Source organism: Anabrus simplex, chromosome 1 (genome assembly GCF_040414725.1).
Source record: "Anabrus simplex isolate iqAnaSimp1 chromosome 1, ASM4041472v1, whole genome shotgun sequence".
NCBI classification, from domain to species: Eukaryota; Metazoa; Arthropoda; class Insecta; order Orthoptera; family Tettigoniidae; genus Anabrus; species Anabrus simplex.
In genome coordinates, this window is record NC_090265.1 from 1,584,632,732 (window position 1) to 1,584,646,231 (window position 13,500).

A 13,500-nucleotide genomic window follows, 5' to 3' on the forward strand; every position below is an offset into this window, starting at 1 on the left:
TAAAGCACCTCTGCAATAAATAATAATGAAAATTGTAATTCATTGCATACAGTACCAACATATTTGAGGTTTTAATTCTTTATTGTATCCAGTCAAAATACACGAACTACAATGAACAGAAATCATTTATTTCTTTCAATGTAAATTGGAAATGGCATGGATGTATTTCTGACCACTGCAAATAAAACAAAATTAAATCAGCACATCAAAAATTATTACTTAAATGATCTTTTACTGTCCTTCACTTCTTCTGCACTTCCATCCCTCTTATTGTAGTCACCAAATTCCCCCTTTCAATTCAAAATGTATCACTTGTTTCTGCATGGTAAAACAATGAATATCAGGGATAATATTTTAGAAGAATGCAACCAAATGAAACAGTTTAAGTGATTGTCAGACAAGAGCAACTTCTATCTATTTTTACATATTTTCAGGGCAGAGAAAATCTGTTCACACAAATACATGGTACTAAAAATGCTCATTATCCTAGCTGCTCATCAATGTAGACATGGAACTCAGTCTTACTGAACAAATTAATAAAAACCAACTATATTAAGGGCCACTCTCCACTTCTCTCAGAGAAATCTGTCACACTGAAGGTCAATTTACTGCAATTGTATGTTGGAGGGTGCTGTGTTAACATCAGTTGAAAATGGTGAAGCAAATACAGTATCAGGAAAAGCAATTGAAGGTGACCTATTAAATGTCTCAAGTAATTTGTTGAGAAATATAATTAAAATCTGCCAATGATCTCTTACTCCTACTTAGCCACCTAGCATAACAAACATAAGGAATATCCTGATATTATCTTTCCAGTGAGGTTGGAAATTCATGGAACTGCCTATTAAGTGAGACCAGCATGCCTTAAGAAATTCACTACATTAACCACGACATTCATAATATTGGTCAAATTTTAGTGTCTTGGCACAAAGTGCCTTTTGATGAATAACACAGTGGACAGAAGTTCATGTCTTGAAGGTAATTTTGACCTTAAATGTGCCAAGAATTCAGTTTTATTGCCTTTCATTGCAGGAGCACCGTTGGTGGCTACTGACACTAACACTGGTAATTCCACCTTTCATATAGCTTCCCCAAAACTATGAAAAACATCCTCGCTGGTAGTGATACCCTTCATGGCAACTAGATTCAGTACAATAGCTCTTCCATAATTTGGAAATCTTTGTCCACCACTCAAATAAATATTGCAAGATGTGCTGTGTCAGCGATGTCAATACAGAACTTTTGTCAAGGCATATAGAATAATCAATAAATTCCTTAGCTTTTAATGTCAGTTACCATTCAATATCTTCTCTAAGTTCTTCTATACATTCGGACAAGTTAATTTGACTGAATTAGGTCCTTTCAGTAGGGCATACGCATTCCACAGGTATGTCGATGTATTCTTTCATGAATGGTCCCATAGTAAAAGGTTTCAATTGCTGTGCAAATAAGTATACTATTCTGTAGCCGGCCCTTAAAGTTGCACCACTATTTTATTAATCTTTTCCATCCTGTAAAGAGGAACACAATGTATAATTCCTTCCTATTACTTACTACCAGTGTAAAAACGTGATTCATATTATTTCCGTATTTCCATAACTTTGGTAATAATACTTACGTCAGTAAAATGTTTCTTCAGATCTTCAACCATTTTAATTCGATCACCCCATTCAACGGTCTCATGTGAGTGAGCATGTTTTATTTCGTAGTGGTATAGTCGTATAACCTCTTTGATATAACAGACTGCCCACACAACAGGCATTTTGCACAGTCTCCTGCTTACAAAAAAAATCAGTTCTTCCCACTGGTTCTCTGCCATCAGATTCAGTGAGGCACTCTTTCTTCCATTATTTTCTGCCTCCATTTCAAACTTGGGTATTGCCGCCGTAATCGAGAAAGACTGGGAGATGGTGCAGAAAAGTGATAGTGATTATTGTTGAAAAATGTATTCTGTATTTGCAAACTAAGTCTAAATCCTTTCAAATTGATAATGCAAAATATTTTAATCACTTTCATAATTTCAAGCAATTCCTGAATGAGAGTAGTAATGAGGAATTTAACAAGTTACCTTGTAGTCAGATGTGGACAAAGTATTTCAATTCATGTCAGTCAGTTGGTTGTAGTTCAGAGTTATTCAAGCTTGCAGAATACTTTCTTCTATACCAGGGCACAATGCAAATGTAGAAAGATTATTTTCACTGATCTTATCAAAACAGTAATAGAAACCATTTCAAAGTAGAATCTGTGAAAATCCTCTTAATGGTCCAATATAATCTAAAGGAATTTACATGTGTATCTTTTTATAAATATATGCTAAAGATACATCAAAACTTCTGAAGGCAACTGAATCTTCAGAAAAGTACCAGCAAGGCATGTAAATTAGATTCATTGTTTAAATTTTGTAAGAATTTACTGTATAATTTGTAAATGGATAAATATGCAAAAATTAGAATTATGTCTAAATTCAAACACTTAATGGAGGATTTTTGTGTCCTCTTTTTTCTGGCATTGTTCTCCTTTTTAAATAGTTTTGTCCTCTTTTTCATCTATTTGAATCCAGCTACCCTACTTAAGAAGTATTTTCTGTCTTCCAAGGATGTTTTGATATCATCATTTTGGCACAAAGTTCTCTCTGCTATTGACCAGAAGAATGCCATCATTCAAAGTAAAGGGATTTCCCCCAATGTTGAGACCCAACTCATTAAAGATGTACGTGATGAGATGCAGAACTTACGAGATTTTGTGAGAAAACATTTTTCAGGAATGAAATAAGTCACCAAGGCAGTTGGCATCCACTTCTAACTTTGTTACTAAGATGCAACATAGTAGACTACCAAATGTGGATGAAAACACTCTTGAAGTTAAACTTCAATAGAAGCAACAAATGAATATTCAAGTCTTCTGTAACTTTTCCTGTTTTAGATTTTGTTATGGCAGATTTGAAGACTAGGTTTGTCAGTTTTGAATTGATATGTGATCTTTTTTTCTCCAATATTGCATGGATTTAGATAGTGATCATCTCAAAATTTTTAAAGAATGTTTCCAAATACCCTTGAATTCCCAGCTGCAGATGGCTTGAACACAGAAATACTGCATACGAAGAGCATCCATAGTACGGTGTTTGACTCAGAAAATTACTCTCTTAAGCTTCTCAACTCCATGTACGAGAAAAACTTTGAAGCTATTGTTGTTAACTTGTGCACTGGAATCAAGCTTTTTTTTGCACAATTCCAGTAACAGTACCTCCTGCTGAGAGGTCCTTCAGCCTACTGGCCAAGCCTCTCAAAACCTGGCAGAGAAGCACAATTTGACAAACCATTTGGTAATTTTAGCCACAGAAAATGAATTGGGAAAAAACATAAACTTTTCTGATGTTATTGGCCTCTTCAGCCAAAAAGGTGTATAGTTTAGATTAACTTAGTATCTTATTCGAAACAATTCAATAAGTTCAGTTGAATTTTGTACATGTAAGTGAGCCATTTTTGTAGGCCTTCAGTCTACAACATTTCAACTTCAACTGTTACTTAAAATTACAGTTCATTTATCATTTAATATTACTAGTTTTCAATAACAAAATTTCATGGTTACAGTAGGTCTTTATTTGGTCAAGTTTTCTGGTTTACCAGGCCTATGTAATGTAATTTAAATTAAAAAGCAAAAAGGCCTAGGCCTAATTGAATTTTATTGTATATTTCTTGTATTTGTAAAGTAATCCTAAAAGAGGCACACTTGTGTTAAATAGTTCATACACAGTGATTAATGAATAAAATGTTAGATACAATTCATTCTTGTAAATAAATTTTGTGTGGTAATAACATTTAACAAAAAGCTCTTTTCTCATTTATAGTCCATTGCAAGTACGGTAAACATTTGTGCAATTGTATGGTACTGAAGTTTTGATTGCTTAGGGTGTTATTCTGTGTAGTATTTTTTTCAGAAAAAAATCACATTCTACACAGGTCATTGGCATTGGCCCATGCCATGGAGATGGGTGCAATTAAAAACAAATGGGAGGGTGACAAACTACTTTCTCTCCCTAAAATAAAATATGAACATTTACGAAAAGAAGAGGTCTGCTTCAGCTTCTGGGTCTCGAGCCCGCAGTTTCATGTGGGGGCCATGCACTGAAGTCAACAAGTATTGGCACTAGGGGAAATTTACAAAGCTGTTGGTGGAGAAAGAGTAGAAAGCTAGGAATAGCTGTTTATTCACGTTCAAACATTGACAGTCATACATGTTCAAAGACTCCTGGGATGCTATGAACAGTTTCAGTGATGATAAAAATTCTTAGACCTGACCTTCTTCTCATTTTTATTTTTTAAATTTTTTATATTTTTTTTAGAATTGGCTTTATGTCGCACCAACACAGATAGGTCTTACGGCGACTATGGGTACATGATGTGCATGGTGTGAAAATGCACAACCATGGAAAACTATGTTCAGGGTTGCTGACAGTGGGGTCTAAACCCACTATCTCCCGAATGTAGGCTCACAGCTGCACATGCCTAACTGCATGACCAACTTGCTTGGTCTTCTCATTCAATAGATGTCTCATTCACAAGCTGCACAAGAGGGAGAAATCAAGGCACATGAGATAAGACGATTTTGGTAACCTATCCACTAGTTCAGACCTAGCTGTCAGATGATCCCTACCAGCATTTATGTCCACTGTGAAGTGGTTGCTGTATGAATGCAGACAATAAGGAGAGGCACTTGTCGGTATTCCTTTCCCACTTCACTTCTCAAGATATGATAACTGTCCTAAACATAATAGATTCGGCCTAGCATTCTCTGTCTTCTTTATCAATCTGAACAGTTAGTTTTTTAACATCATACATTTATGAAAGTATTCTGAAAAAATTCAACAAGTCATGATACTCTCCACTGACTCCCATCAACATAATCTTCCACAGCATATAAATCCAATTTTTATACTGTGACCTTTATGTTATCATCATAATGATTCTAAAAGTAAAAATAATATAGCTCTTTATTGGATATTTACAGCAGTTTGTTATTAAACAATTCCAGGAAGCACTAAGAACATAGCAATGGAAAAATATATTAAACTTAATAATGAACAAAAACTAACAGATACATTCACACTTCTTCATACAACTCCAAAGACTGAAATGAATCTGAATTTAATCTCCAAAAACTAGTGCATCAAGCACCATTATTTTAGGATATCTCAAATGAAACTTGACCTTCATATGTGTGTGTGTGTGTAAAATTGGGGTTTGCATTCAGTTTAGATTATAGGTGAGATACGTGATTTTATGTTGTATAAGTATACAATTTGTATAAATGTAGATAATGTAGATATTAATTATTCACTCATTAATATTTTCTATTCAAACAGGTAGCTCATGGAAAACAGGTAGTGATGAAGGAAGCAGGGATCACGTACCATTCCTGCAGTCCTCACCCGAGACTACCACTACAACTCCACAACCTCCACAAGGGATTCTGACAGAAAATCACAATACCAGTCCAACAAGGACAGAACCACACAGGTACCTTGAGCTCATATATGACAGCGATACTGCCACCACCGTAAGTGATGGCTACGAGATACCTCGCCCTCTCCCAGCAGCAACAGTCACCAAATCGACTACCGACAGGCCTCGAACATTCTCCACCTCATCAACAATGAGTGACGGTAGTGCATCAACATCATTGTCCTGTCAACATGCCCCTTCAGTCTGCAGTACAATAGATGAAGTCATACTACCATTAGGAAAGACAGAAAATGTTTTTGTGATAAGTGACATTAAAAGTAATGGGTGTATTGGTGGAGTAAAGAAAAATACCGTAGAACTCAGGCGAAATGGGGAGAAGGACCTATCTACACTAGAGCAACTGCTCCCTGCAATGCAAAAGTGTACCAACATAATAAATGGACAGTCTAATACAGAGGAAAAGAGCAGTTCAATAAGCAATTTGCATGTACCAGTGCCTTATAGTAACTTGTCAAAACAGCCATTACTTCAAGGGAAACAAACTGTGAACAGTGGCGAACCAACAGACTGTTTACCATCGGCGGTAACGGTAAAACAAGTTAACTCAACTGTGTCTTGAAAACCAGTAAGGGTTTGCATCAAATAAAACAGAGCAAATGTCATGTAAGAAGTATTTCTGAAACTGTATACCAAGGAACTAGTCATTTCATCCAAGGTACCAAATGTTGTTTATCTGTTTAACACTCCAACTATCCGTGAGTGTATCGAGTGCTGTATTTGGAACATTTTCAAGCATAAGACAACGCTTAAAGGTATTTAAAATGCAGTTATTGTATTTTTTAAAGCCAGAATTAAGAAACTGTGAGAACAAAATAAAAATGTTGATAAACATTTCTCACATATTATATGAAAGGAGTTATCTTCCTAGAGTACAATGACAAGTATCTTCTGTACTTTCCAGAAATTATGTGGAAAATTTAATGGATATACAGCATTGTCTGCATATCAGACTTTCAATTTTGATTTCTAAACTCAGTAATCTAGTCAGGCTGTAAAACTGAACTTTGTTTGTCTTCAGTTAACAGATTTGGTCAGTCAATAAACAAGTGTCTGAATCTTGCTGATGAATTAATGAGCAAGGAGAGTGGACTAGCCAACCTAACCCAAAGAAGCTCCTGGTAAAAACATCTTCATCAGCATGATCTGGTTTTGTTCAGGAATAGCAACTGAAATGCATTTATTACTAATTAAATTTGTTATTCTTCCAACAACTTCATGGATAATATTTCACTTAAAGAACTGTTTTATTATTTTATTTTTTATTATTATTCACAATAATAATACGGTTACACTCTCTGAGCCTGTGGACTACTTCACATTCACAGTCTAAGTCTTTGTTTCACTGATCAGTGTAAGATAGTTTGAGGATACTAAAATCAATATTGTAACAATAAAACAGAGCTTTTCAAAATAGCTGAGCAGTTACGCCTCATATGCCTTATATTGACTTGTTATAAGACAGGGTTAGATTTAATCTTGGGCAGGCCCCAGGGTATTTCACATGTTGTAGCCATTTCAGAGAGACATTTGTAACAACATGAACTGATGTTTTTATTATAAGTTGTAGGAAATAGAACACTATTGCATTACATTTCATTTCAAGACAATTTGTTAAAAACATAGAAAAGTCTTGTAATTAAAATTAACCTTAACTCAAGAATGTTTTACACATCTAGATCTCAATAACCTCTACAATACACAGAAATCAGGAAAATAATTTTGATTATGGTACATAATAAGCTCACAAATTTATGTGTAAGTAATCATGCTTGTTCATGAGAATAAGTAAGCACTTAAAATAAATCCTTCGAATGATTTTTAAAGCCAAAGCTTTCTCATACCTTAGAATGTATGAATTAGTGAAGGCTTTAGTGTAATGACATTTTGAGAGACTGTGGTCTTCCATTCCCAAAAACTATTTTAAAAATATGAATTTGACTTTGAATTTGATCTAGTATTCAACACAGTTTATGAAAGAGTCAAATTATTTAGTACAATAACACTACAGTTCATCAAAATACTGCAGATCTATGATCCCATTTTTTGAAAAGAGAATTAGAGTTACTTGACCTTTAAATCCAGCCCTTGTCAGTAAACAGTAAGCTGTAACATTGCCCTGAGTGCCTTATTTTATAGTCTAAGGATCATTATTAAAGAAACTATCAGGCATAGCAGTAATAATTTAAAAAGTTATCGGCTTTCTCCAGAAGGTCGACTGGATTACTCTCAGAATGTATCAGTAAGCAATTTTGGCCTATTCAGTTTCATAGTGAAAATGATAGTTCTCTTTGAATCTGGTATTTGATTTTCACTAATACCAGGCTAGTCTATCCAATATTAAGTTCTATGTATAAATATGGAATACAACAACTGTCTCGATTAGTGTTTAAGTGTTTATAATTTTCATGTTCTGTATTGATGGCGATATAATTATCCCCTTAACTGGGGAATAGTTTCATAACATCAACCAGCCAGTGGGTAATTATTCAGCGCAATGTGCACTTTTGGAATGGGTACAGTAGCGTGCGGCAGATGTAGATACTCAACAGAAAAATATATTTTACTTGATTTACTTGAATTATTAGTGATATAGTAGAAATTCAATGGCATTATGTTATTACCCTTTTTCTTGTAAATCCTTAAATATATACATATATACGCAGTGTGTTCATACAAAAGTGAAGATAAAAAGTGTTCCTTTCATTCTTATAATGACATTTTTCAAGTTTTCAGATATGCATCAATAGATTCTACATACTTTCTAGTTCATAGGTCATTCAGAAATTGCACACAGTGTGGTAAATTCACAATTAAGTTTTTTGTTTTTTCCACCTAGTCGATACAATGATTGCTTAAGGCAATTTAATGGTTAAAAGTGGTACATGTTTCATATATTATCAACATCTTCAGCCACATAACACTATTTAGATGAAAAATATATAAATTGACAATTATTTCTACAATTTATATATTTTCTCTTGAGTTATTTGTTTGTTCTAATGTTGTCAATCTTATGTTAATTTTAAGGACACTTCCTCTAAAGCATTACTTTGTCAATTTATATATTTTTCATCTAAACAGTGTTATGTGGCTGAAGATGTTGATAATATATAAAACATGTACCACTTTTAACCATTAAATTGCCTTAAGCAATCATTGTATCTACTAGGTGGAAAATAAATAAATAATTGTGAATCTATTGAAGTGTGATACGGGTATGAAGCTGATTTTATGTAATCAGTGTGGTAAATACGGAAGCATGGGCAAGCACAAAGTGCCATGTCACATTCCTCACAGCAGTAGACAGTTTCCCGTCGCCTCTGGTTTGACAGGCACACAACACGTTTTCTTGAGTGATTCCTACTTCCAGTTGGCAGGTTCTCAGATAATTCAACGTCTTTCCTAACCAAGCCATGTTCATGTCTACACGGAACAGGTCACTACGATACACAGACCAATTTACAAAAAGTTATCAGAACATGGATAATGGAGTTCGCAGAACAACTATATCGTAACAACAACGACGACGACGACAACTCGCAAATTTAGTAATTGCAATGTACATATGCACAAATAAATTAGGAAGAATTTGGCATGGACCGCATGAGGCAACACGAGACTGTCGGACTGCCGCCTAGGCGCGAACTACCCGACTGACGTGAGACCGGATAAAAATGAACAGGACAGCAATAATCACATCTAATATGAATGGAATTAGTTTTAAATTATGATAGTAGATGGCAGAAGTGATTAAGAATAGGCAGACGCCTATAGGCTGCTAACCCTATGTAAGAACACATTTAGAATTACAAGAACGCCTAAAGGCGTCAAACCCGATACTCGTGCGACAGCTGTTGACGCCTTTAGGTGTCAAATCCTGTTAAGAGGTAATTGTAAACAAATGAGGTAATCCACCTAATCAATACAGTATACAATTAGTACTTCAATTTATTTTAATCTTGGTACTAGTTTCAGTCTATTGATATTAGGCTATCATCAGCCATAAGATCTTAAAACACTTAAAAAATCAATTGGCCATACATATAACAAAAATAGATAGCATAATACTTCAAAATTTGACATCTACTAAAATAAGTCACTGTCTTGAGGATATAACACAACACTTGAAAATTCTTATGATCTGTTGGTATACTTCAATAAATATCGATGTTGAACATTTTGTCCAAGCACATCCCATAGATGCTGGGCTATGTGCCGGCCAGATCAGGGTTTGAATCCTGACGTCGCAAAGGAATTCAGGCATATGAGCTCTATTGGGGCAGACATTGTCATGCATCAATCTAAAGTTTTCACTGACAAATGGAGCAAAAGGGATTACATGTTTTATTAGTAAGCTCATACCGATGTGGTGCAGCTCTTTTCAGGCATACCCACAATGGAGGTGAGCTGTATGTACCATTTTAACCACATACCAGACCTGCCATTCTGAAATTTCTGGCAGTACCAGGAATCATGTCAGGGTATCCATGGAGAGCAGCTAATAGTGCTAACTGTTATGCTACAGAGGTGGAAACATGTTCTGTTTACACCTCCTCAATGTATCAGTGTGTAATCAAAGCAACACCATCAATAATGACAAACTCCATTAGTGCCTCTATGCTGATACCACCCCAAACCATGACAAAGCCACCTTCAAACAGAGTCCTCTCGGAGATATTGCAGGGTGCATATCACTCCCCAGTTTTCTCCATATTCTCTCTCTACCATCAGGTAACAGGAGATAAAATAGTGACTCATTTGTGAAGAGCACCATTGATCACTGGTCTGCAGTTCAGTACTAGTATTGACACACATATTCTGATTGTGCTGGTCAGTGTTGGGGAGTAAGCTACACACCAGTGGTGGGCTTGAGAAGTTTTTGTCTTAAAGTCTTCTCACTTACAGCAACATTTCTTACTGAATCAAGATAATTTCTGGCCTGGACCACGGTAGTGTAGCCATCTCTCAAGACCTACAGGACCAGGAACTTGTCATCCCTGGCAGTTCTAGCCAGGAGGGCTGCTATGTGGTTAAAATAGTACATGCAGTTCACCTTCATTGAGGGAGTGCCTGAAAAGAGCTGCATCACCTTGGTATGAGGACACAAGTTTACTATCTCTAAAATTGTTGAATACATGTTTCTTAGCTCACAAAACCTCCCTAAACAGAAGCCGTTCTCTCTTTGTTGGTATTTACTAAGTTTTTATTCAATTTTTACAAAACAATCCACTTTCTTTGCTGGTCAGTGCATTTAAAATAGCTTTTACATAGCCTACATACTAGTCTACACAAACGACATATACCGGTACCATGACATTTATCTAACTGCAGTGTATTCTGAAGGCAGATACTTGGTTAGAAAGATACTGGTGCCATGCAAAGTTTTAGACAGGATAGATTGAGTCTCAGGAGATGATACGTGTATCATAGTAGGGTATCTTTTCTGGTAAGCTGGTTATAATATATAACAACAATTCTCCATTTTAGACGGTATTAACTGGTTGTGATCTTGCTCTATTTAATATGGTATCTCATAATGTGATTAAAATACAGTATACTCTCTCACTACTGAAACAATTCTAATAAATAGAAATATTGTTGTCCAGACGACTATTGTACAATCAGAAGATTAGAAACTGGAGGAAACTGATAACTTAATGATAGCATTGGCAACTATTGTACATAAGAGAACAGAATATTCAGATGTGTACATATAAATACGATGTAAGATTATAAGTTTTATTGTATAGTCCCTTTACATGTTGTAAATAAATTATTATTCAATTCATATTTGACCTTGTTTATGATGTTCCCAAAGAGTCCTCTTGTGTATTTCCTGTATTTACCATATTTATTAACTCAAATCAACCAATGACTTCATACAATAATTGAACATGTATGAACTGTATTAGAAATGGATACATCTTGTTGAATTTTGAAAGAACTCTTTTGCTACAGTTATACAGTAGACACTACGTCACCTATCTGGTAACTGAGCAGGCATGAAAACTGCACTGGTTAATAATAAACCTTTGCTCAATGCCAGCTTTCAGCCATGGGGCAGGAGAGATTCACAAATCTGCTCCGTGGCCTAAAGTCTCTTGTCAGTCAGACAGTGCCATCTAAATATTGAAAGAAATAATCCTACCATAAAGTAGGCTCAGAATACAAAATTGCAATAGAGAGGTCCAATTATTTTATTCTACAAGCATTCAATTATGATTGATTCATTGATTGATTAATTGACAATTTATTTCTCTTGGCAAGATTAAGGCCAGGTGGCCTTCTCTTACATCTAACCAGTTTAATGCACTATTTACAGCAATTGTTTGACTGTATAGGTACATGTTATTAATTATGTCAAGGTCTGCCTTGTCAGTACAATTCAAAATCTAGTATACCTTATATACTAAACCACCAAATACATAAATACAGTATATAAAAGTACATATTTCGAGAATTAAAATTCTCTTCTTCAGCTTATAGATTAAAATCACATGCATATAAAAGACCTTATTTAAAACTATTTTAGGTCCTAACAAAATACTGGATAAAAACAACAATACAATAACAACATTAAAAGTCCAAAATCCTGTAAAAAGTTGTATATAGTACTAAAATTAAGCTAGTTGACAATTATCTAATGTTACTGTGGTGTGGCATCATTTATGACCTTCATAGTCCCACCGCCCTTCGTGGGTCTTTGCAATACCATAGATTTTTGTAATAGAAAGAAAAACATAACATTATATAAGGACAATACTATCCATAGTTTCGATGTCAAGGATATGTATTCAAACATTCCGATTAGTGAAACAATTAACATAATATAATATAAGAAAATTTATTCTAACTTCAACCTATTCAACACAGTACAAGATGTTAACATATTAATTAAACATCGTTAATAGTTGAGGCATGTTTCGCCCCTTCTGTGGGGCATCATCAGTCATATCAATACCTCAAAATTCTACCAGATGTCTGGTTGGAAATTATAAAAATATGTTGCATGAGTGAATACATTAAAAAAAACATTTACAAGATCTTATCATTAACAAAATATCAAACTGATTAAAAAATATTACACTAGTGAACACGTTGGTGAATTTTTACTTAAAACAAGGCCGTCATATATACAGTATTGACAATAAGGGTAGTTTAAAATCTTATTTGATGGTAAGTTTGAAGACAGTTTAAAATGTATATACAAATATTATGAATGAGTGTAGAATACATATAATTACAATTGCTGTACAGGTATTTTACAAATGTTGTGGAAAAGCATTCCAAATTTGTATTAGTTTCCATAATTTTTTTTTTTTCCCACAACATTTTACATTTCTCCAATAAAAGAACACAATTATTTCTGTTAGATGTATCAAGATATTGTTTTGGATAAGCATACCCATACTGTTTTAACTTCACTAAGTATAACAACTTGAGACCTCTGAAGGGCGGTGGGACTTTGAAGGTCATAAATGATGCCACACCACAATAACATTAGATGATTTGTCAACTAGCTCAATTTTAATACCATATACAACTTTTTACAGGATTTTGGACATAACATGAATATTGAAATTTTAATTTTGTTATTGTATTGTTGTTTTTATCCAGTATTTTGTTAGGACATAAAATAGTTTTAAACAAGGTCTTTTGCATGCATGTGATTTTAATCTATAAACTGAAGAAGAGAATTTTCATTCTTGAAACTTGTACTTTTATATAGTTGTGTATTTGATGGTTTAGTATATATACTAGATTTTTAACTGTATTGACAAGGCGGACCTTGACATAATTAACAACAGTAATTAAATCAATACAGACCATTGGTGGCCATCATGATCAAGCTAATAGATATTGTTTAGATACATACCTAAAATTAAAATTAAATGTTAATTGAAATTATTAAAAGAACATTTATATAGAGATACACATGAATATTGTGCCTTTTCTGCTAAACATTTTAAAATGATCA

General features: G+C 34.2%; 1 protein-coding gene across 1 annotated transcript in view; it reads left to right on the forward strand.

Annotated features, from left to right (window-relative positions):
- The window catches only part of sev (sevenless), a 368,918-nt gene extending 357,623 nt beyond the window's left edge, over positions 1-11,295 (forward strand). Inside the window, exon 39 of the mRNA XM_068226275.1 lies at positions 5,363-11,295. Within this exon, the coding sequence (XP_068082376.1) occupies positions 5,363-6,081 (719 nt within the window). The 3' untranslated portion in view covers positions 6,082-11,295. The remainder of the gene's footprint in view (positions 1-5,362) is intronic.
- The last annotated feature ends 2,205 nt before the right edge of the window (positions 11,296-13,500 follow it).